At 48.7% G+C, this 22,866-nt stretch overlaps 1 protein-coding gene and 1 long non-coding RNA gene across 2 annotated transcripts; one reads left to right on the forward strand and one right to left on the reverse strand.

Annotated features, from left to right (window-relative positions):
- Positions 1–563: 563 nt before the first annotated feature.
- Positions 564–5,365, reverse strand: LOC113243240 (optic atrophy 3 protein homolog). Its single transcript, XM_057314645.1, has 2 exons — positions 5,213–5,365; positions 564–1,378 (listed from the first exon to the last, which is right to left on the reverse strand). Exons 1-2 carry the CDS (start codon positions 5,363–5,365, stop codon positions 803–805), a joined length of 729 nt encoding a protein of 242 aa, XP_057170628.1. The 3' UTR covers positions 564–802.
- A 10,808-nt stretch (positions 5,366–16,173) lies between these two features.
- LOC130544120 (uncharacterized) lies at positions 16,174–18,345 on the forward strand. Its single transcript, XR_008960113.1, has 3 exons — positions 16,174–16,389; positions 17,267–17,736; positions 18,162–18,345. It is a non-coding gene; the product is annotated as an uncharacterized LOC130544120 (long non-coding RNA).
- The last annotated feature ends 4,521 nt before the right edge of the window (positions 18,346–22,866 follow it).

The following is a 22,866-nucleotide window of genomic DNA, read 5'->3' on the forward strand; positions in this document are numbered from 1 at the left end:
GCTAAGACCAAAACAGAATGGTTCATCCCTAGGCAGGACCGGTTTTTCTACCTCAAAGGACCAAGTCCTGCTGGAACAGACCACAGAAGGCGGGGAGACCCTGCACAGCCTTTCCATGGGTTATGGCACAGACTAAAGTGGGGGTGTGTTGGGATGAACCACTTGCGGGGATGACCAATTGAGGTACCAATGGAGGGCGGACTGAAGGCAGGAGCCACGGGGGTACTCACTGAAGCTAAGACAACAAGATCCATCCTGTCCCCTCCCAAGTGAGGTAGATGGAAAATGATGGGGTCCCCAAGTCCCCTGGGAGTTTGCATTTTTGTTACAATGGTCTTTACCAATGAAGAAGGGGGAAAGGGTGTTCTGGTGTAATGGGGGCGGGAAGCCACTCAGATAAGTGGAGGTGTGAGTGACAGAGTGGGTTAGCTAAGGTCCATGTGTCCCGCTGGCCCACCTAGTAGTGGGTGGGTGGGATCCAATGGAAGACAATGTCTTATCATTAGAAAGTGCTAAGTCAGTGGACTGGGCCGGGTTTGGGGGTGGGGGGCAAGGGGGACTCCTGTTGGAACGTTCCACCGGTGGGTGAGGAGTCCCCGTGGAAGGTACCACTGGGCAGATTAGTAGGGTGGTGACTAAAAGCCTGGTTGCCTCAGCCCCAGTCCAGCCTCCCTTTTGCCTCTAAAAGGACCGGGTGGTATTAGCTGGGCCGGTTCAGGAAGGGACAGTATGGACAGAAGGTCACGTCGGAGACGTCACAGCCCAGACCACAGCCACATCGAAGACCAAGGTCCACGGCCCCCTATTCCTTGGGCGTTGCTTGGGGCGCGGACGGCGGGTCGCGGGGGCAGAGCTGGGCGCGCACCTCCCGCATCTGCGCCTGCAGCTCCTCCACCGCGCTCTGCAGCGGCGCCGCCTGCACGCGATCCTGCAGGGCCTCCAGCGCCAGCGCCAGGTGGTCCACCTCGTCGCGCATCGCGTTCCAGGCGGTGTGCCGCTCTCGCTCCTTGCGCCGCTGGTGCGCCTGGTGGCGCCAGTACTCCAGCACCAGGCAGCCGCAGGCCACGACAAAGATGGTGGCCTCGCCCAGCAGCTCGGCGCCCAGCTCGGCGGCTGCGTCCTCGTTCAGCGGCTTGACGGCTTGTGCATTGAAGCCCATGAGGCGCATCTTGGCCCGCATCTCCGCCCAGTGGTACACTGCGGGGGGAGAGGGGTAAGGGATCTTTTGCGCGGGAGCCGCGGCAATCCCCGCCCCTCGACGCCTGGGTGTCCTGGCCGGAGCGACGGGGACACGGCAGCCAGAATCGCCGGCGTTAGGGAGTGGGCGCCTTAAAGAGGGCCGGCGCAGGGGCCGAGTGGGTGATCTGGCCTGGGGACGCTGTTTTTGAAAGCGTCCAGAAGATGAGAGATGCTGCTCTGGAGGGGAGGTCCTGAGTGGGGGCCGCACCTCTGGGGTGGGGGGGTCACAAATCCGGGGCAGGTGCACAGCTTGCTGCTTCAGTGCGCTCGAGGGCCCGCCAGGCGCCTCCCCTCCTCCTCTGAAGGTGGCGCTGACACTTCCGATCTCCCGAGGCGCGTGTTCGCTATGGGGTTTGGGGCTTCGGAAGGAGCTCGGGGCTTGAGCCAGCCTGTGCTAACAACTCCTTTACCTAATCACTTATGCAGGTGAATAAGGACTAGGAGCATTCATCGTTCATAAACACAACACAAGCAGAGCTTGGGTGTTGAAACCCGAGTCACTCCAGGAATCATTAAAATCCATCCATAAATACATAGATACTGACCGGGAAAACACGGGTTTCCCGAGCTCATTAAGAAATGAATTTCTGAAAACATCTTATACTCCACCCCCCCACCCCCCAGCAGCCAGCCTGACACGATTACCTTCCTTTCCTTTTAGGTAGAAGACTAACACATGCACATGGGGGGAATCATTTAGACTATGGGCAAGGGGGTAGACTGAAAACCCGAAGTCCGCCTTCCTGCCTGCGGCTTCAGTCCTGCTCCCACTCCAACCACTTCTGGTCTTTTCTGCATTGGTTTCTTCCAGTTTAACCCCATGATGCCAAAGAACAAGCTTATACCTCCATTTCTTGACTTACTAAGTTAGATTTTTAAAGATATTCTGTGTTGAATGTTCTATTGACACCCGCCCCGTATGTGACTTTATCACATCTTCTGTATCCTGTCCTTCCCCCTTCTCAATTTTTACAAGTGATTTTAATTTAATTTTTTACTGTTTATCGGTAATCTTTGTCATTGTAGATAATATGCCTATTGCCTCAACTTCCTGACAAGTGTACCCATAAGCATATTAATGGCCCCCCTGCCCTCCGCTCCCCCACCTCTTACGGTCACTCCCCCATACTATTACTTTTTTTTACATTGCCATGGTGTCTTTCTTTCTTTTTTATGATTTTGTTTATTTATTTGTTTATTTATTAAAGGGAGAGGGAGAAGCAGACTCCCCGCCATGCAGGGAGCCCGATGCAGGGCTTGATCCCAGGACCTCGAGATCACAACCTGAGCCAAAAGCAGCCACTTAACTGACTGAGCCACCCAGGTGCCCCGCCATGGTGTCTTTCTAAGGTTAAAATAAGTCTTCAGTGCTTTGTCCATAGACTGAGTCTCAAAAGGAAAATATAGAGCATGTATAGAATTAAGGTTATGTAAATACCAATCACTGTGAACCTGTAATGAAGATGTAATTTTGTTTCTGCGTTCTGAGGCAGTAACCTCTAAACGTTGCTACATGTCATGCCACTTTTTAGTCTTTTCATACTTATTTTTTATCTATCTATCTATCTATCTATCTATCTATCTATCTATCTATCTATCTATCTAAGTAAACTCCATGCCCGATATGGGGCTTGAACTCACAATCCTGAGATTAAGAGTTGCACACTCTTCCCACTGAACCAGCCAGGCACCCAGTCTTCTCATAGTTAGAGTTTTATTTTACCATATGAAGCTTTTAGTTTTCCCTAGAGCGGTGTTTCTCACCACAAATGCCAGATGTGATCCAGCAACACCTAGCTCACCATGTGACCAAGACCATCCAGCTCTTTGCTCCTATTCTCTCTCTCTCTTTTTTTTTCATATTCTCTTTATGAAGTAGTCAGCTGTGGACCTGTAAGCTATTTTCTGGGCTGCCAAGGGGCTGTCTTCTCATCCTGTTTTCACATTGCTCTCCTTCACACTGTTCTTCCTCTCAAGGAACCGACTCTTTGTGGAATTCCATTCTAGGTTGGCTGAAGTATCTCCTTAAGTACCTTTTTCAGAAAGAGTGGTTGGTACATAAGTATTTTGAATCTTTGCATATCTGAAATATCTTTTTCCACTTTCACCCTGGACTAGATAGACGATAGTTTCTAGGCCAGAATCACTGGTTCACAATCATACTCCTGGGGCACCTGGGGGGCTCAGTCGGTTGAGCATCTGCCTTTGGCTCAGCTCACGATCTCAGGGTCCTGGGATTGAGCTCCACATCAGGCTCCCTGCTCAGTGGAGAGCCTGCTTCTCCCTCTGTCTCTGCTGCTCCCCTTGCTTGTGCTCTCACTCTGTCAAATAAATAAATAAAATCTTTCTAAAACCACACACACACACAAAAGACAAAATCATATTTCTCAGCAGTTGGGAGATCTTCATTACCTGTAATGGGCAGAGGGGCTTTCTTGTCATCCCTGTGATACTGACATTGTACCAGAATGGGCCTATGAGGAAGTTTCCCTTATTTCATACCCTTCTATCTGAACCCTGTTTCTCTCTTTATTCCTAGGAATTTTTCTTGTCCGTGCATGTAAGGATTAACCTTACCCAGAGATCTGGTCTTTGCCCTTGGAATGTCCTGCCAGATAAGAGCATCTTTGTTTACCTGGAGCCTTGGGCCAGGCCAGATAATCTATACTAGCAATGTAATTTATGGTGGGGGCATTGGGCCGTGTGGTAGGTGTCAGCTCAACCTTCAGAAGGGCTAGAAACTAAAATCAGCTACACAGGTGGTAAATCTGGTCTGTATGTCCCATCCCCACTGAAACCCCTGGATGCCATGGCGCAGGTGAACTTTCCTGGCTGGCAATACTCCGTGCGTTTGTCACTCATTGTTGCTGGGAGAGGTTAGTGCTGTCCACGGCTGGAAGCTCACACTTGCAATTCTCCTGGGCTGCGTTCTCTGTGCCTCTTCCCTTGGCTGATTGTAATCTGTATCCTTTGGCTATAATAAACTGTAACCAGGAGTGTAACAGTTTTCAGTGAGTTCTCTGAGTCCTTCTAGCAAGTTATCGAAACTGGGGGGTGTTGTGGGGACCCCCGAACTTGCAGTCGGTGTCAGAAGTAAGGGTGATTTCGATGAGTCCCTCACTTTGTACACCTTAGGCATTTCCTGCTCTCCATTCCCCTTTGTGTCTTCTGGCACCCGTCCCAGTCTAGGCGCTGCCTGCAGTGACCCTCCAAGCCTCTAGATGTCCTTCTCCTTGTTTTCTTCCCTTTCTTCCTTCCACATTCTGGTAGCTTTCATTAACTTTCCCTTTTAGTACATCTATCAGTTTCAGGGGGTTTTGGCAACCATATTTGTGATTTTCACAGTCCTTCTTTATTAAAACATTGTATTATAAAAGATCCAAACACACAGACAAGATTAGAGTCGCCACTCAGCTTTATCACATCTCTATCTTGGTAAGTGAGCTCAGTGAGAACTCTGACGATGTGGACGCATGGTGTTAACTGGAAAGCTGCAGCTGAAGTTATGGTGCAGGGAATGGGCAGGACCTGCCCAGCCAATGTCAAAATCGAGGCACGATTGACACCAGATGCTGACCCAAAGGTAGTTTCTCTTCTGGGGCCTTCTACGTCCTCCTTTCCCTCCCTGCAGCCCCTGCCCTGATCCAGGCCTCTCCTCTCCCACCCTTTCCCCCTCCAACATAGCCCCCACAAGGTGGTCAGAAGAGTCTTTCTAAAGCACAAATCTGACCATGACCTTCCCCTGCTCAGAACATGCTATGGCTCACAGTGTCCTCAGCAAAAAGCCAAAGTCCTTAGCATGATTTTTAAGGCCTCTGAACATCTCTCCAGGGTGATCTTTGGAAAGAACTCACCCGTGCCCAACCCCCTACCAACCTCTACTGTTTTCATACAGACTGTTTTATTGTCTGAAATTAGTTTTTAAATGAGCAGCAGACATCTTGTGATAGAGGTGTGTGTTGGTTCCTTTCACCCTGAACTGTTGGGGCAGGTAACTACTCAGGGGCAGGACGCTGATCTGGGACACCTGCAGGATGTCCCCATTCCAGAGCAGGCCAGGACGAGTTTCTGTTGAGAGCAAAGCATCAGTGAGGTATGTGAATTCGTTTTCGTCTCTGGTGGGCATGGTCAAGGTGAAAACCTTGGGACTGGGTCATAACAAGGTTCAACAAATGCCACCATTAAATAGCAGGCAGGGTGTCTTCTCTGACTGTGGTCTGGGGACAAATCAGACTCCATCCTTGTGAATTTCAGAATCAGTTTATTTAACTCAAACATGTGCATACAGACATACACACAGCTTTTGGGATTGTAATTGGGATTGCCTTGAATCTATAAATCAGTTTAGTAACATATGACATCTTCACAATATTGAATCTTCTAATCCATGAACATGGTATCTCTCTTCGTTTCTTCATTTAAGTCTTCTAAAATTTATCTTAAGGGGCGCTTGGGTGGCTCACTCAGTGGAGCATGAGATTTCTGATCTCAGGGTTGTGAGTTCGAGCCCCACATTGGAGGTAGAGATTACTTAAAAATAAAATCTTAACAAAAAATAATAATGTTTTGTAGTTTACAGAGTAGAGGTCTTATACATATTTAGTTCTGTTTATAACAATATATTAGATATTTTTGATACTATTTTGTTTTTGTTTTTGGAGAGACAGAGAGAGCATGAGATGGGGGGAGCAGCAGAGGGAGAGAGAGAATCTTAAGCAGGCTCCATACTCAGCATGGAGCCCAATGTGGGGCTCCATCTCACGACCCTGAGATCATGACCTGAACCAAAATCAAGAATCTCATGCTCTACTGACTGAGCCAGCCAGGCACCCCTTTTTGATACTATTTGATGGCATCATTGTAAAATTTCATTTTCTATTTGTTTGTAGTACTGATGATAGGAATAAATTGATTTCTGTATATTGACCTTGAATCCAGTGACCTTGAAAAATTCTTATACTTCTTATTCTTGTAGTTTGTCTGTAGATTCTTTAGACTGTATGTATCTAGTCATCTACAAATAAAAACAATGTTTTCCTTCCCAATTCTTTTGCCATTTATTCCTTGGTTCCTTTGAGACATCAAGGGAGAAAGTATGATATTTGCCGTAGGTTTCTATCAAATTGAGAAAGTCCCCTCTTTTCCTAGTTTTCTGAGAGTTTTGTTTTAAATCCTGAATGGATGTCTACTTTCATTAAATATCTTTTCTGTACCTACCTAAAGGATAATAAATCATTTCTTCTTTTTATTCCTGTAAATATAATGAATTACACGGACTAATTTTTTTTCAAAATGTTAAGATTTCTGAAATGATATATTTTCTTTTTTATATATTGTTGGACTTGATCTCCTAGATTTTTTGAGGATACTTGTGTCTTCTGTGCATGAGAGAGCTAGACGTATGTTTTTGCAAAGTTCGTATCAGGTTTGGGTGTCATGGTGATAGTAGCTTCATAATGCAGGTTGGGGTGTGCTGACAATTTTTTACAATCTCTTCAGAGAGGGTTTGTGGTGACTTGGAATCAATGGTAGTGTGAAAATATCAACTTTTCCTGAATTCATCCACAGCTTGGTCCAACACCAAACAAAGTCTAAGCAAGTTCCTTTGTGGAAACTAAGAGCCTGATTTTTAAATGCATACAGAAATGCAAAGAGCCAAAAAGAGTACCCTTGAAGAAAAACACAGCTGAAGTCCTTATACTACCAGATATGAAGCTAATATAAAGCTATAATCACCAAAACAGTGTGGTATGTGCACACGAACAGACCCACGGCACAGAACAGAGAATCCAGAACTACCCACCCATGGATGGTCAGGTCATATGACTTGTGAGAAAAGCAACACTGTAGTGCAATACACGCTCTTGGGTCACCTGGATATACACAGAGGGGAAAACAAACAAACTTTGACATCTACCTCACATGGTAACACAAAAATCAATTCCATTGAGATCACAGATCAAAATGTCAGAGGCACAAAAATAACACTTTTAGAAAAAGCAGAGGAAAGTATCATCATAACTCTGACCTGAGCGATATTCACTCGTAACTGCTAAATAAAACATAAAAAGGACTAGCCATAAAGAAAAAGTTTGACACACTAAAATACACGGAAATTAAGCGGCACCTGGCTGGCTCAGTCGGAAGAGTGGGCGACTCTCGATCTCAGGGTTGGGACTTGGATCCCCGCGTCGGGTGTCGAGATTACGTAAGAAAATAAATAAATAAACTTAAAAATAAATAAATAAAATATATTGAAATTAAGAACTTCCATTCCTCAAAAGACACCAGCAAGAAAAGGAAAAGGCAAATTCCAGGCTGGGAAGCATCATTTTCCACACGGCTCTCTGACGAAGAACTCAGATTCGGGCCATGCAGTCACTGAATCAGTAAGAGAAGGGTGGACCACCCGATGGAGAGGAGGGTGACATCTGAGTGGCCACGAGACAGACCCGTGAAAGGATGCTGAACTCCACTACACATCAGGAAAATACTAATTAGGCTTGGAGGTGGTCATTGAGGACACTCACTCTGGAAACTGGTCGCCAGCAACTACTAAGGCACCTGGGTGGCTCAGTGGGTGGAGCGTGCAACTTTTGACCCCGGGGTCATGAGTTCGGGGCCCCCGTTGGGCATAGAGATTACTTACATACATACATACATACATACATACATACATAGAGGAAGACTCTAGGACACAATGACAGCACACTCCTTTCTTACTTAAAAAAACAAAATTTGATGGAAAACCCACAAAATTTGATGGATGGTTAAGAGGGTCTACAAAGTTTCATAATATAATTTTAAAGTGTGATTTTTTTTCCACAATCTTTTTAAAAGTTCAAATTTCATATGTCTGTGTCCTCCATAAATCTAAACCTAAACAGTCCCTTAAAGGTAAAGGCTCGAAATGGAAACTCAGCCTAAAATGGAGCGGGCCTTTATGTCACAATCTGTAAGGTTGTCAAGCACAGTAGTTAAAATGGTACAATGCAAAAAATGATGAAATCACTCATGTTTGCTTTCCTGGCGGTGACCGATATCCACAGGCATGCTTTTGCCAACTGACCGTCAATTCTGAAATATTTCACTACTACCGAATGTCATAATTTCAAAAGAGAAATAAAATCAAAAGAGTGAAGGAGCTTTCAAAACGGAAAAATGCATTTCAAAATGGAAAAATCCCCCAAAACATAATATGGAGTGAAAATACATACAAGTTCCAAAAGTACATACAGCGTGATAAAAACAAGAACGTGCACGGACGACAGACACATACGCATCTAGGAAAAGTATAAAGTCTCACATGCAATAATACTCAGCACCATCAGGGCAGGTCGGGGAGTGGGGCGGGCGGGACCAGTGAGGCTTTAGTTGTATCTACTAAAACACAGGAGCACCTGGCGGGCTCAGCCAGAACATGCGACTCTTGAGCTCAGGGCTGTGAGTTTGAGCCCCACGTTGGGTGTAGAGACTACTTAAAAAAAAAAAAAAAAAACTTTAGGGGAGCCTGGGTGGCTCAGTTGGTTAAGCATCCAACTCTTGGTTTCAGCTTGGGTCATGGTCTAGGGTCATGAGATCGAGTCCTGTGTCAGGCTCCACACTCAGTGTAAAGTCTCCTGGAGATTCTCTCTCTCCCTCTTCCTCTGCCCCTTCCCCAAATCATGCTCTAAACAAACAAACAAATAAAATACTTTTGGGGGGGGGCACCTGGGTGGCTCAGTTGTTAAGCGTCTGCCTTCAGCTCAGGGCGTGATCCCAGGGCCCTGGGATCGAGCCCCACATCAGGCTCCTCTGCTGGGAGCCTGGTTCTTCCTCTCCCACTCCCCCTGCTTGTGTTCCCTCTCTCGCTGGCTGTCTCTCTCTGTCGAATAAATAAAAAAAATATTTAAAAAAAAAATCTTTTTTTTTAAAGGAATTTTAGGGGCACCTGGCTGGCTCAGTGGGTAGAGCACACAACTCTTGATCTCTGGGTGGGGAGTTCAAGCCCCACACGGAACATACAGCTTACTTCAAAAAAACAAAAAGGAATTTTATACTATTAAGAAAGTAAGAAGGCAAGCCACAGACTGGGAGAAAATATTTGCAAATAATATATAATAATATTATTATATATTGATATATAGTAATATATTTATTATCTAATAATATAATCTAATAATAATTCAATTATTATCTAATAAAGGACTTGTATCCAGAACATATAAAGAACTCTTAAAACTCAACATTAGGAAGATAAATAATCCAATTAAAATGGGCAAAGGGTTTGAACAGACATCTCACCAAAGAAGACATACAATGGCCAATAAGCACATGAAAAGATGCTCGACACATCAGTCATCGGAGGCGCAGAAATCAAAACCACAATGAGATACCATCACACTGACCAGAATAACTATAATCAAGACAACAAAAAACCCCAAGTGCTTGCAAGGCTTCAGAGCGAAAGCAAGTCTCATCTGCCTCTAGTGGGAATGTCGAGTGGTTCAGCTACTTTGGAAAACAGTTTGGCAGCTGCTTAAAAAGTTAAACACCAATTTACTGTAAGACCCAACAAATCCACTCCTAGGTATCTACGCAAGAGAAACACCGTACGTCCACACGCTCGTGTGCGAACGTTCGCAGTGGCGTTATTCACAAGCGCCAAAACGTGGAAACAACCCAGTGGCCACTGACTGGTGAGTGGATGAATAAAATGTGGTGTGTTTATTCGGTGGAGTATTATTAATACATAAAAAGGAAGGAAGCAGTGATCCATCCTACGACATGGACGAATCCTGAAAACATCATGCTGAGTGAAAGACACCAGATACCAAAGACCATATAGTGTATGGTTCCTTTTATACCAAATGTCCAGAACAGGGAAATCTATAGAGACAGGAAGTAGATTAGTGGGGCCTGGGAGGGGGTAGGAGGTAGGGCAGGGGGTGAGGTGGTGAGGGGGTGAGGGTGTTGGGGTGTGGGGAGTGACTGCTAATGGACACACGGGATCTCTTTAGAGTGATAGAAATATTCTAAATTTGAATTTTGGTCATGGTTGCACAGCTAGATAAATTTACTAAAAATAATAAAAGTGTCCACTGGAGACAGGAATTTTGCGACATGAAGATTATACCTCAATAAAACTGTTTAAACAAACAAAACGACACGGCAGGGTCTCGGAGCGTCTGCCACTGAAAGAGGCAGATGCTGTCATGAGCAGGGCGCTCGGACTGATGACAAAGGGTCCTTGCTGAGCCCAAGGGGGACCCCGCCAAACAGCAGTGGCCTGAGGAATGAGTGCTTGTATCTGTGGGGTGTTCAGTTGTCCAGAATCGAAGCCCCTCTCCTGGCTCCGGGATGTGCCATTGCTGTCAGCCAGGGATGGACATAAAAACGAGCATCCCCTGGCTTCCCCACATGGGGACTACTCTTCTCCCACAACCACAGGGCGCGAGGACAGCAGCCGGGGCTGCCGTGGTGGCCCCAGGATGTCACCAGGCACCCAGGCTCCCTCTCTCTCAGCCTTACCTCCCTCACGATGGGGCCTTTAGCCACATGCCCCAAAGATGCCTGCTGTCCCGCTGGGGGGCCATATCCTCCTTCTGGGCAGTGGGCAGGGCAGGGCTGGTCAGAAAGCCTGTGCATCTGATCTGTCCCTTCTTATGAGGAAGCCACTGGATTTCCCGGAAACCCCACGGAGCAGACTGGCCTTCGTGTCATGGAGCCACCCTTCCCTGTGGGGGAGTCCAACATTCTTGGCTGGCCACATGATTATGCCTAATTGAACTGGGGTTCTCATGATGGAGAGGTGGGGGTGAAGGGTGACTTGGCAAGAACCAGAGGGTCTGCCAAAGTGAGTGTCGCTGGTGGGCCCTCACCTCTCTCTACAGCTCCCGGAAGACTCTTTGCTGCTGTCCCGTCCTGGCAACCAGTTCTCAGGCTTGTGGGCCAGGTTTCCAGGCCAGGCTTGGCCATCTTTCTCCCTCTCCGGACCCGAAGTCCTTGAGTGAGGCTTCAAGGATGTTCCTCCCACTCCCTGAGCTACACTCACTGCAAGAGGCCACAGAGAAAACACAGCATGCCATCCACAGGCTCTGCAAGCTGGCATTTGTGGTGGGTACGGAGATCTGGAAAGCCGAGCAGTGGTTGCTTGGGGGAGGGGAGGGGGGAGGGCTTGAGCAAACCTGGGGAGTGATGACATGTGCTCGGTATCTCCAGCATGGAGGTGGTCAAAAGTCAAGTTACACACTTCATATGTGTGTGTGATTTTGTGTGTCACACCTCACTAAAGCTGCTTTAGGGAAAAAAACAAGGTAGGGCAGGATAAGCAGCTTAGAAACAGATAGAAGGACTGAGAGTCTGTTGGTCACAGAAGAAGTCCTGACTCTTTAAAAATGATCACAAGGCCGCATGTGATCTCTCCCGTTGCTGATTTTCTGGCCATTTCCAATGGAACCTCCTTCTGTGCTCTCAGCCCCCTTTGCTCTCTCTCATCTCTGAGCCTTTGCATATGCCGTTCCCTCTGCCTGCCACACGCACTCCTTCCCACACTCACCCTGGATTTTCAGGTCCTGGCTCAGATGCTTCCTCCTCTGGGAAGCCCTTCCTGACCACCCAGGCTGGGTCTGTCACCCTCTGGGTGCGCTATGCCATCCCAGCTCCAACCACTTTGGGTTGTCACCATCTGGGGAGCGGTCTGTCTCCCCCATGGACTGGGAGTCCCAAGAATGCAGGGCCAAGAGTGTCTTGGTCACTCCTGTATCCCCAGCACAGCCTAGTAAGGGGCCAGGCACAGAGCAGGTACTCAGGGAATATGTACTAAAAACATGAATCAATCAATCAATCAATCAACCAAGGAATAAACAACCTCTTGACTAATTACAAAAGAGCAAAAGATACTTTTACAGTGGACAGGCCCAGTGGTCACCACTTAAACCAAGTGGTCAAACTCAGCATCATCTATAATGGGACAAACTGACATCGTGACTGGTTGAAGGTGTCATGGGACAGACACAGCATCACCCACAGTTTTCCTGCTGCACATGTCCACTCTGAATCTAGCCAGGAGTCCGGAGTGTGGGTCATTTTCTGCAGGACAACTGAGCTGGAAGTTTTCAAAAATCCAAAGTCATACAAATCCCAAAAAGGCAGAGCTGTCCTGGATTTCACAAGATCAAAGAGATGACTATAAAATGTAATGTGTGGGCCATGACTGAATCCTGGGTTGGATAGAAACAAATCTATAAAAGATATTTTGACATGTTAGAGAAATTTGAAAACAAGCAGTTTCTTAGATGACATTATGAAATTATTTTTTTTAAAGATTTTTATTTATTTATTTGACAGAGACAGCCAGCGAGAGAGGGAACACAAGCAGGGGGAGTGGGAGAGGAAGAAGCAGGCTCCAGGGGAGGAGCCTGATGTGGGGCTCGATCCTATAACGCCGGGATCACGCCCTGAGCCGAAGGCAGACGCTTAAGGACTGCGCCACCCAGGTGCCCCGACATTATGAAATTATTAAGAATTTTCTTAGTGTAGGACGCCTGGGTGGCTCAGTCAGTCAAGTGTCTGCCTTCAGCTCAGGTCCTGATCTCAGAGTCCCGGGACCGAGCCCCCCATCTGGCTCCCTGTTTAGCCGGGGAGCCTGCTTCTCCCTCTCCCTCTGCCTGCTGCTCTGCCTACTTGTGCTCTCTCTCTCTCTCTCTCTCTGTCAAGTATATAAATAAAATCTTTAAAAAAATAACTTTTCTTAGGGTATGATGGCTTTTTGGAGTGTGTGGGAGAAGGTCCTTACTCTTAGAAGACATACACTTAAATTTTCAAGGGTAAAGTGCCATGACATCTGCAGATTACTTTCAAATGATTCAGTGAAAAAAAAAATCTGGGTAGCTATGGAGACACAGAGATGTAAAGCGTTATGGACTACATGTTTCTGTGCCCCCCACCCAGTACATATGCTGAAGCCCCAACCCCCAAGGTGATGGCATTTGGAGGTGGGGCCTCTGGGAGGTAATTTGGTTTAGATGAGGTCATGTGGGCAGGACCCCCAGGACCGGATTGGTGTCCTTATAAGAAGAGAGAGACACCAGGGGGCTTTGCCTCTCTCTCTCTCTCTCTCTCTCTCTCTCTCTCTCATATGAGCACAGCGGGAGAAGGCAGCCGTCTACAAAGCAGGAAGTGGGACCTCAACAGGAACCGAATCTGTGAGCGCCTTGATCTTGGACTTCCCAGCCGCCAGGATGGTGAGAAAATAAATGTCTGTTGTCTAAGCCCCCCAGCCTGTGGTATTTTGTCACGGCAGTGCGATCTTAGACTCCTAGACATAAGCACGCAGACCCAAGCTCTCTGAAGAGCACAGACGAGGCACAATGTGAACGGGTGGTGACTCTAGTAAGCGCCTCTGGGTGTTCACTGTATAGTTTCTTCCATTTTTCTGTAGGTCTGACAATTCTCCAAATAAGATGCTGGGGAGAACTAAAATGCAAAAAGCAAAAAACAAAAAAACCCCAGTGAGTATATAAAGAAAATATACCAAAATGTAACAAGTGTTGATGATTTCTGGCAGGTAGGTTTTATGACGGTATTGATTGTTAAATTTTTAAAATTTTTAAATTTTCTCCTCTCAATACTGGGGACTTGCTCAGTTCAGTAAGAGAGGAAAACCCAAAATGTACACGTGACCAGATCCAGCAGTTGTCATGTCAGGAGTTATTCTTTTTTTTTTTTTAAAGATTGTATTTATTTATTTGACAGAGAGAGACAGCCAGCGAGAGAGGGAACACAAGCAGGGGGAGTGGGAGAGGAAGAAGCAGGCTCATAGCAGAGGAGCCTGACGTGGGGCTCGATCCCAGAACTCTGGGATCACGCCCTGAGCCAAAGGCAGATGCCCAATGAATGCGCCACCCAGGCGCCCCAGGAGTTATTCTTAAGAAACTAACAATGGGATGCACGAAGATTTAGCCCAGGGCCCCTGAGGCCCAGCACTGCTCTCTGGGGAGGTCCTTTCCTGCTGACTGCAGTGGTGCCCTCCAGGGCAAGGAGAGGCTGTGCCATTGTGTGGCGTGTGATGGGTCCGTCTTCTCAGTTTAAAGTTCAAAACCCAAGGCCCTGGCTGGCTCAGGCAGCGGAGCATGTGACTCTTGATCTCGGGGTCGTGAGTTTAAGCCGCACATTGGGTATGGTGATTACTTAAAAAATTTAAAAAATGTAAACACATAAAAATAAAGCTCAAGACCCGTGGGCAAGTCAGAGGGGCAGGGGGCAAATGCTCAGGTGCCTTGTACACTGCCTCCTGTCTCCGGCAAGGTTAAGCACCAGATGCCCACAGAAGTAACCTCCTCACTAACATACCTTATAAAGACGTCCTTCCTCTCTCCTCTCACTTTCCTCCAAAAGGACATCTTGTTCCTCCCCCTCAAACAGTCAAAGGATAGCAGTAATTCCTTCTCCCTGCAATTTCTGAAGAGGGGAACAAGGGGCCCTATTTGTAGCAAAAAGCAAACACAAAAACAGCACTCAGTTGTTTCAGAGGTACTGGGTTTCTGTTTGGAATGAGGAAAGAGCTCTGCACACAGAGGGTCGTGATGGTTACACAACACTGAGTGTACTTAACGCCACGGAACTGTATACTTAAAATGGCTAAAATGATCGCTTGTATGGTATGTACATGGCGTCAATTTAAAAAGAACAGATAGTTCGGTAATGAGAAATGAGCCTGCTGTGTTTCACCCCCGACGGTCAGCAAGTATGGTGTACTGCCATGCGATTCTGGCAGCAGTCACCCAGAGTTAGCACAGACTCCACAGGGTGAAGGCTCAGTCCCACAAGACAGCTCCCACTCCAGTAGCAGCCATGAGTGGGGTTCCCAAGCCACCTGCACTTCTGACCAACTGGCGACAGATTCGGGGGCTCCCGCAAACCCCCTCAGGTTCAAAACTTTGCTAGAATTAATGAGGGAACAGAAGGTAAGTCCAGGACAAAGCAGGACAAACCCCATAACCGCCCCCTGCCCCCCGATGGGATACATGCGACATTCCTCAGGCACTCCTGGCTGCCCTAAAGCTAAGGAAAGGGAAAACAGACATTTAACTTATAGAAATCACAACCCTGCAGGGCCTGAGTCTCCCTCAGTTTCCAAATGTCTTCACGATCTACAAGGACAAAGCATTTCTATCAATAACTTAGCTTCCAGAAGGAAATGGAGATACGATTAAATGTCCTTATAACCTGCAGCCCATTGACAGATACTTGAACAGGGCGGAGTATAACTTTCCCCGAGGAAGTTCCCAACTATCTTCATGTTAATGTCTTGCTAGAGGGAAATACAACCTGAACTTGACAATGGCAAGGCCTCCAGTAGCCTGGGAGTCTTCTTTAACGTATGAAAATCCTTTCTCAGCCTCCCTTTCCCTTACCTCCCCAACCCCATAGTATATAATCAGCCACCCCTCACAACCCGGGGGCAGCAGCTCTTTCTGCCCACGGGTCCTGTCTCCCCGCTTTAATAAACCACCATTTTGCACCAAAGACGTCTCAAGAATTCTTTCTCCGTCATCGCTGCGCACTCCACCCCACTGAACCTCACCTGTATTCCACGACCTCAGCAGAACCACTCACAGAATGGCCCGGAAACGTTATATCTACAACTGCAACAGGTAAGGTGTAGGAGGGATTGTGGGGCTTCAAACATGGCTGCCAACCAGGGGGTGTCTCAGGCCCCCCAGGTAGGCAAGAGGGATGGGATTGCTGGCTGCGTGACTGAACCAGAAAGTCAGGCTGGCTTGGTCATAATCTTATGCTAGGTTTTTCCACCAGTAGCTTATCAAAGATACACTTAACCACTTAACGAATTTAACAAAGGCTTCTGAAGCAACCTGGGACCGGTCAAACTGGTTAAGGGGTACATTCTTTATTACCCTACAAAAACGAAGGGCGGTACTCACAGACCTTTCCCCCCAGGAGCTGTGGCTGCCATGATAGGCACCAACCAGGGGCAGCTGGACGGAGGCCAGTGTCCTGGAGTGGTGGCTTCTGGGAGTCCCGACTCCTCATGGTCTTCCCACACCCCTCTCTTCCCGAGGGAGGCTCCCCCACCTTCACATCTCTCTCTTGCAGCTCTCTTCCTCCTGCTGCTCCCATTCCTGCATGGAAGGCTTCATCCCTCCAGAGGTGAGCATGGGGGGGAGGTGCAGGGAGGTCTGACCCCTCTGGGGTGGCAGAGGATGGGAGGGCTTTCTGGGGAACGTCTCAGAGGCAAATAAGAACTATCAGCCAGTTCCATCGAGACACTGTGTGATGAGCTGAACCTCAGTCTCTGGAGGGGCTGGGAGCCCCGGGCAGGGCTCAAGGGCTCCAGCCCCCTAAGAAGCACAGGCTGTGGTCTCTGGAGGGGACTCTGCCCAGCTGGCTTTGCATGGGTAAGTCAGGGAAATAGCAGGAGCCAGGGTCAGAAGTTTGGGGCTCTCACAAACCGGGACTGTGCCAACTTCAAACCCAAACCATAAAGGCAGAGGGGCCGGCTCTAGGACAGAGCTGCCATTTGGGACCCCATCCGCAGCCCCCAGGGGCCTGGACCGTGAAGGCAGCTGGTACTGCGTGGGGCCCAGAAAGGAAGGGCAAGGGCGTTGCCTGCGGAAAGGCGGTGCACACCTTCTCCCTTAGTGCTTCTGCCCTGCCAGCCTCAGGGCTGAGTTCTGACCTGCCTCCCACTGCTCCCCACTTCGGGTTCTGCGGTAGCCCCTGTGAGGATTCCCCCTTGAGCTGCACATGGGTGCTGGGGGTAGGGAGCGCTTCTTGGGCCGGAGCAGAAACGGGATGTCCGGGATGTCCGCTGGGCTCGGAGGGAGAAGGGGAGTGACGGGCTGAGTCAAGAGCCAAAGTCAAGAGGCCCGTCCCACTAGGGGCCCAGCTGCTGAAGCTTTTCTACGAAAACTCCTGTAGTTCAACCCCACTTGGCGCCTTGGGGGAAAAAAGAGGGCAAGGGCAAGAAGGAGCGGGAGAAGGGCAGAGGAGAAGGGCAGAGGCTGAGCCGTGTCTGGCCCCCCAGGGGAGGTGCTGATGACAAGAAAGGAGCCGTGGCCGCTCTGTGGCGTTGTGGCCCTGGACCCCAAGTACTCCGAGTGGAGCTGCTGCAGAGACTTCTACCCCTTCCACCGCCCCACGCAGAGGTGCTGCCAGACCTGGGACAAGTTCCTCGTCATCCCCATGGACCCCCAGAAGTCTTAGGCTGAGGACTGCAGGACGTACACCCAGGAAACCCGAGGTCGGTTCTGGCCCTGCTGGTGGTTTCCCCTTCTGACCCTTCTGCTCTCCTGGGGACACAGAGACCCCTTCCTCTTTCCTTCCTTCCCAGGAGCTCTGCTCTCCACAGAGACATATGTTACCAGATGGGGGTGGAGGTGGCATCTGTGTCTCAGCTTCCCACTGTGTGACCTTGGACGAGTGTCCTGCCCTCTCTGGGCCCAGTTTATCTGTCACCAGGTGAAGGGGATGCAGAGGAACTTCTCATCCAGACAGGTGAGCTGGGGCTTTTGTGGTCCCTTCCCACAGCCCCCAGAGTGACACTCCTGGAGAGGAGTGTCCCCTCTGTGTGCAAGTCAACGGGGTAGCCCTTCTTGCGTCCTGTCCTCTTTTGAACCCTTCCCCCACCACCAGGTCCCAGATCCCCATGCGTGTGATGGAAAGTCCCCTGGGTGTCCCGCGAGAATGTCTGACTCCACAAGTACACAGGAATGGGTGCGCAGGCAAAGCGGAGAGGCTCATCTGGTTGTTGGAAGTCACAGTCAAGTAGAAAACACCCATGGCCACCACCCAGCAGCCATGCCACCTGCTGCCCCTTCAAGGGTCTCACAGGGGTATTTCAAGGTCAAGGGAAACCCTGTCTCCAAACCTGGACTGGTCGTGACCAGGGTGTCTGGGTTTCTCTTCTCTACACATTACAGAGTAAAATGAAAATCAGTGTGAAGACCCGTGCCCGTTCTCGCATGAAGATATGCTGATGGCGTAACGTGTCAATGGAGGGCGTCCATTATGAACCGGTTTTGATGAAAAGCAAATTGTACTGTTATTAGCCTGTTGTACTGATGAAAAGCAAATTGTACTGCTATTTTTCCTGGGTGGTGCGTCACCAGTAAAAAAGCTGTCCTTTGCTCAGTGTCAGCCTTTTATTGGCTTGCTGCACGTGGTGGGGACGAACTCTCGTTGGCTTCGGTTACAGTGACTGGCTGGGCTTAAACGTTCAGCGCAAACGGGACAGGCGGGGTTCTGCTCCAGAGCAGTTGGTATTGGGGTTCCTGGTCTCATGCTCCCCCCAAAAAAGCTGAGGACCGCTATGGGGCTATGCCACTTCCCTAAGTCCTCAGACCCACTCCCTCCATTCTTGCCAGTCCTTGTCTGCTCCCAGGAGGCTTAGCGCTGGGGAAGGCATCACCACAAACTGTCCTCTGGAGCTGGTGGGCACTCACTTTGGGCAGCGCCCACAAGAGAGGAGGGGGATGGGAGAAAGCAGGGTGGGGGACATATCTCCTGTCCCCCCGCAGGGCCGCAGCGGCTGTGCCCTTGACCTGAGGTTGCAGTTCTTGCACCTGCTCGTCTGGGATGGGCTCCTGGCGCCCTGCCGAGATCTCAGGATGGTTATCAGCTTGGCTGGGTCCACTCCCTGGTCAGCATCCTTCCCTAGGTCCCTTCACCGACACCGCCATCCTCCACTGAACTCTCTTCAAATAACCAAAACTAACAAAGGAAACAAACAGGAAACGCTTGCAGAGCTCCCTAGGGCTCTGGGGGACCACTCCCCGTGGCAGTCGAGTCTCGGCACATTCTGTACCTTTTCTGCGGACACCTTCCCCTCTAGCGCTGCAGCTTAAGCCAGAGCTCCTCTGGAGGCCCGTTCATAAATCAGCTCTCACCTGACCAAGCGTGAAGCCCTCTCCTCTGAGACTCTTTACTGGTCACTTAAAAGACAGATACGGAACACTCGATAGGATGATTCCCACTTTGCACATATATGCATATCTACCAACATATATGCTAATGCAACACTTTTTCTCTCCAGACACCCACGTGCACGTGCCCTCACGCGCATGCGCCGAGGACATGAAACACAGCTAGATGTGAACACTGATCATCTCTGGATAGTGGGATGACAGATGATTTTTATCATTCCATTTTATGTTTTTCAGTGTCACTGAGTTTTCCATAGGGAGCCTGCCATGCCTTCAACTACGCAGAAAATAATGATTGGAAAACAAAGAAATGACTCGAATGGAATTCATTTCTGGATGGCCCAGTGTTCACAGGTGTCAGGTCATGCGGAGCCTCCCTTCCCTGCATGCCCTCCAATCTATGGCCCAGAGTCTGTGTAACTTGGTCTCCGACCCCTCATTCCTGCCCCACTATGCTGCACACTCTAAGCTCCAGGAGAGGAACATTTATTAAAAAAAAGTTTTTATGACTCTCCTTCCCACTGGAACCTCTGGGCCTTTGCACATGCTGTTCTCTCTGCATCTGGTCTCCCCTGGACTTCCCCGCATGCCACTTTTCCCTTTGTTGATTTCAGTCTGTGTCCTCACACTGGAAGTAACATGAGTATATCCGTTTTCTGAGTCCTGCGAGTCCTGGCAAATCACTGAGCCTGAGGGTGGTTTGGGGGACCCCCAACACAAGGAGATTCAAAGATTCAAAGCTGTGGTGCTTGTAAAATCCTTCACACAGTCCCTGCAACCCAATAACTGTGAAATCTAGGAGAATCATTTCCTCTGTGCCTCAGTGTCCTCTTCTGCAAAATGGGGGGGGGGTCATAACCCTCTTGTACTCTTAGGATGGGGATGTTTATAATTTGGGGTGAAGAAGCTCTTCCCAAACAAGGGGAGAAAAGTAAGAGCCATAAAAGAAAAGAAGGGGAAATCTGGCTTGTCAAAATTTAAAAAAAATTTTTTTTTGTAGGACAAAAGACACCCTGAACAAGCACTAAGGACAAGTAAAGCAGGCATTTGTCACAGGAATTCAAGTGTCCAATAAACAGCTGAAAATATGCCGAGCCCGCTAGGGGTCATCAGGGAAGCACAGACCACATCCCCCATGCCAAGCATCTTACCTCACGGCTCCAGTGAGAGGTTTGCCAGAAAGCCTCCCCACCTCAAACACAGTACGCAGATTCTTTGAAGAGCACCTCAGATCACCAGGAGAGAAATGGAGGAGCTTACAGAAAGTGCATGTGGGACACTGGATTATGGTCCCCCAACATGTCTGTACCCCGATGCCTGGAACCTGTGGGTCTTACTTCATACAGCAAAAGGGACTTTGCAGATGTGATGAAGTGAATTAAGGATCTTGAAATGGGGGCGATTATCCTGGATTACCCAGGCCCTAACCCCAGTGACAAGTGTCCTCATAAAAGGCGGGAGAGAAGACGCAGATACAGAGCAGAAAGCCATGTGAGGACGGAGGCAGAGATGGGAGGGATGTGGCCATGAGCCCAGCAGTGCTGGGGGCCACCAGCAGCTGGCCAAGGCAAGGAACAGGTTCTCCCCTGAAGGGAGGCAGGACGAGGTGCCTGGGTGGCTCAGTCGGTTAAGCATCTGCCTTCGGCTCAGGTCCTGATCTCACGGTCCTGGGATCGAGCTCCGCACTGGGCTCCCTGCTCAGCAGGAAGCCTGCTTTCTCCTTCTCCCTCTGCGTCCCTCCTCGTGCTCTCTCTCTCTCTCTCTCTCTCAAATAAGTAAATAAAAATCTTTAATAAGGGGGCGCCTGGGTGGCACAGCGGTTAAGCGCCTGCCTTTGGCTCAGGGCGTGATCCTGGCGTTATGGGATCGAGCCCCACATCAGGCTCTTCCGCTATGAGCCTGCTTCTTCCTCTCCCACTCCCCCTGCTTGTGTTCCCTCTCTCGCTGGCAGTCTCTATCTCTGTCGAATAAATAAATAAAAAAAAATCTTAAAAAAAAATCTTTAATAAGAAAAAAAAAGGGAGAGAGGACAGCCCTACCAACACCTTGATTTCGGTGCAGTGATTCTGATTTCAGAGTTCTGGCCTCTGAAACTGTTGGAGAACACACGCGCTTTGGAGTAAGCCTGCGAGCACAGCAGCCACGGGAAACTCACCCAATGGACAAAAGGACTGAACAAACACTTCACAAAGGGAGACATTAAGAATGGCCAATAAGTTCACATGAAGATGCTCAACACCGTTATTCATCAGAGAAGGACAACCTGAGACTACAATACCTCTACAGACTTACCAGGATGGTTAAATTTTAAAAAAGAAAAGAACAAAAGGAAAAAGGCAAAACTGCCGATAAGGAGCATTGTCAGGAAAACGGAGCTTCTGGAACTTTCATACAAGGTTGGGGTCGGGGAGGAGCGGGAGGAGGTCATACGACGGGGTCCATTATTTTTTTTTTTAAACTGGCAGTTCCTGGGGTACCTGGGTGGTGCAGTCGGTCAAAGCATCCGACTCTTGGTTTCCGCTCAGGTCACGATCTCAGGGTCTTGGGATTGAGACCTGTGTCCACGTTTAGCGTGGAGTCTGCTTCTCCCTCCCCCTCTGCTCCTCCCAACTCTCTCTCTCTCTCTCAAATAAATAAATAAAATCCTTAAAAAAAAAATCTGGCATTTTCTCCAAAGGGTAAACACTCAGGACGCCTGGGTGGCTCAGTCGGTTGAGCATCTGCCTTCGGCTCAGGTCATGATCCCGGGGTCCTGGGATCAAGTCCCACGTCATGCTCCCTGCTCAGTGGGGAGCCTGCTTCTCCCTCTGCCTCTGCCTCTCCCCGTGCTCATGCTTGCGCATGCTCATGCTCCCTCTAATAAATAAATAAAATCTTTAAAAAGGGGGGGGGGTTAACACTCTTGTCCTATGACTCAGCAGTCTCACTCCTGGATACACCCAAGCGCAATGCCAGCCAAAGCCTTGTGCCAGCTCGGTCCTGGCAGCTTTGCTCCTAACAGAGACATGCTGGGTGCTGACGGATCGGTAAACACAGTGTGTTACAGTTGACAACGGAATACCGCACGGCAACAAAAAAGAACAGAGGATTACAACACAGATGCATCTCCCAGATACGACGTGGAAGAAAAGAAGCCAGATCCAGAAAAAGGACATTCCATACCAGTCCACCAGACACAAAGTTCAGGAACTGACAGATCTGATTGACAGTGACAGATTTCAGAAGAGTGGCTACTGCTGGGAGGTGGTGTTGCTGGGAGGCAGCAGAAGGGAGCGCTCCCGCAAACGTCCCAGCTCTGTCTGGGTGCTGGTTAATACGTATATCCTTTTGTAAGAATTCATTGAGGCACTGATACCAGTGCAGTTTTATACTTTACTGTATGTTTATTTTATTTCAACTAAAACCATAATGAGAAGAAACAAGAAACACACATCCAATAAGGAAAATGACCCAAGGATAGACACAAGACAATCTGAACAAATAAATTGCTCAGTAAAACGTAGGCCAGTAAAGGTAGGATTACTCTTTCAATATATACTACTTAAACATGCTGTCAAAATACCCATGCCTTTAGTCGAGAAATTATTTTTTCTCCCAGGCAACACAGCAGAAAGCCACACGAAGTGTCTGGAAAATTCGGGTGCTCCACTCCACCAGCAAAGTGGAGCAGGCTTGTTCTTCCTTTGGGCGGTCAGAGCTACTC

The sequence above is a fragment of the Ursus arctos genome, unplaced genomic scaffold (genome assembly GCF_023065955.2).
Source record: "Ursus arctos isolate Adak ecotype North America unplaced genomic scaffold, UrsArc2.0 scaffold_19, whole genome shotgun sequence".
Taxonomy (NCBI): Eukaryota; Metazoa; Chordata; class Mammalia; order Carnivora; family Ursidae; genus Ursus; species Ursus arctos.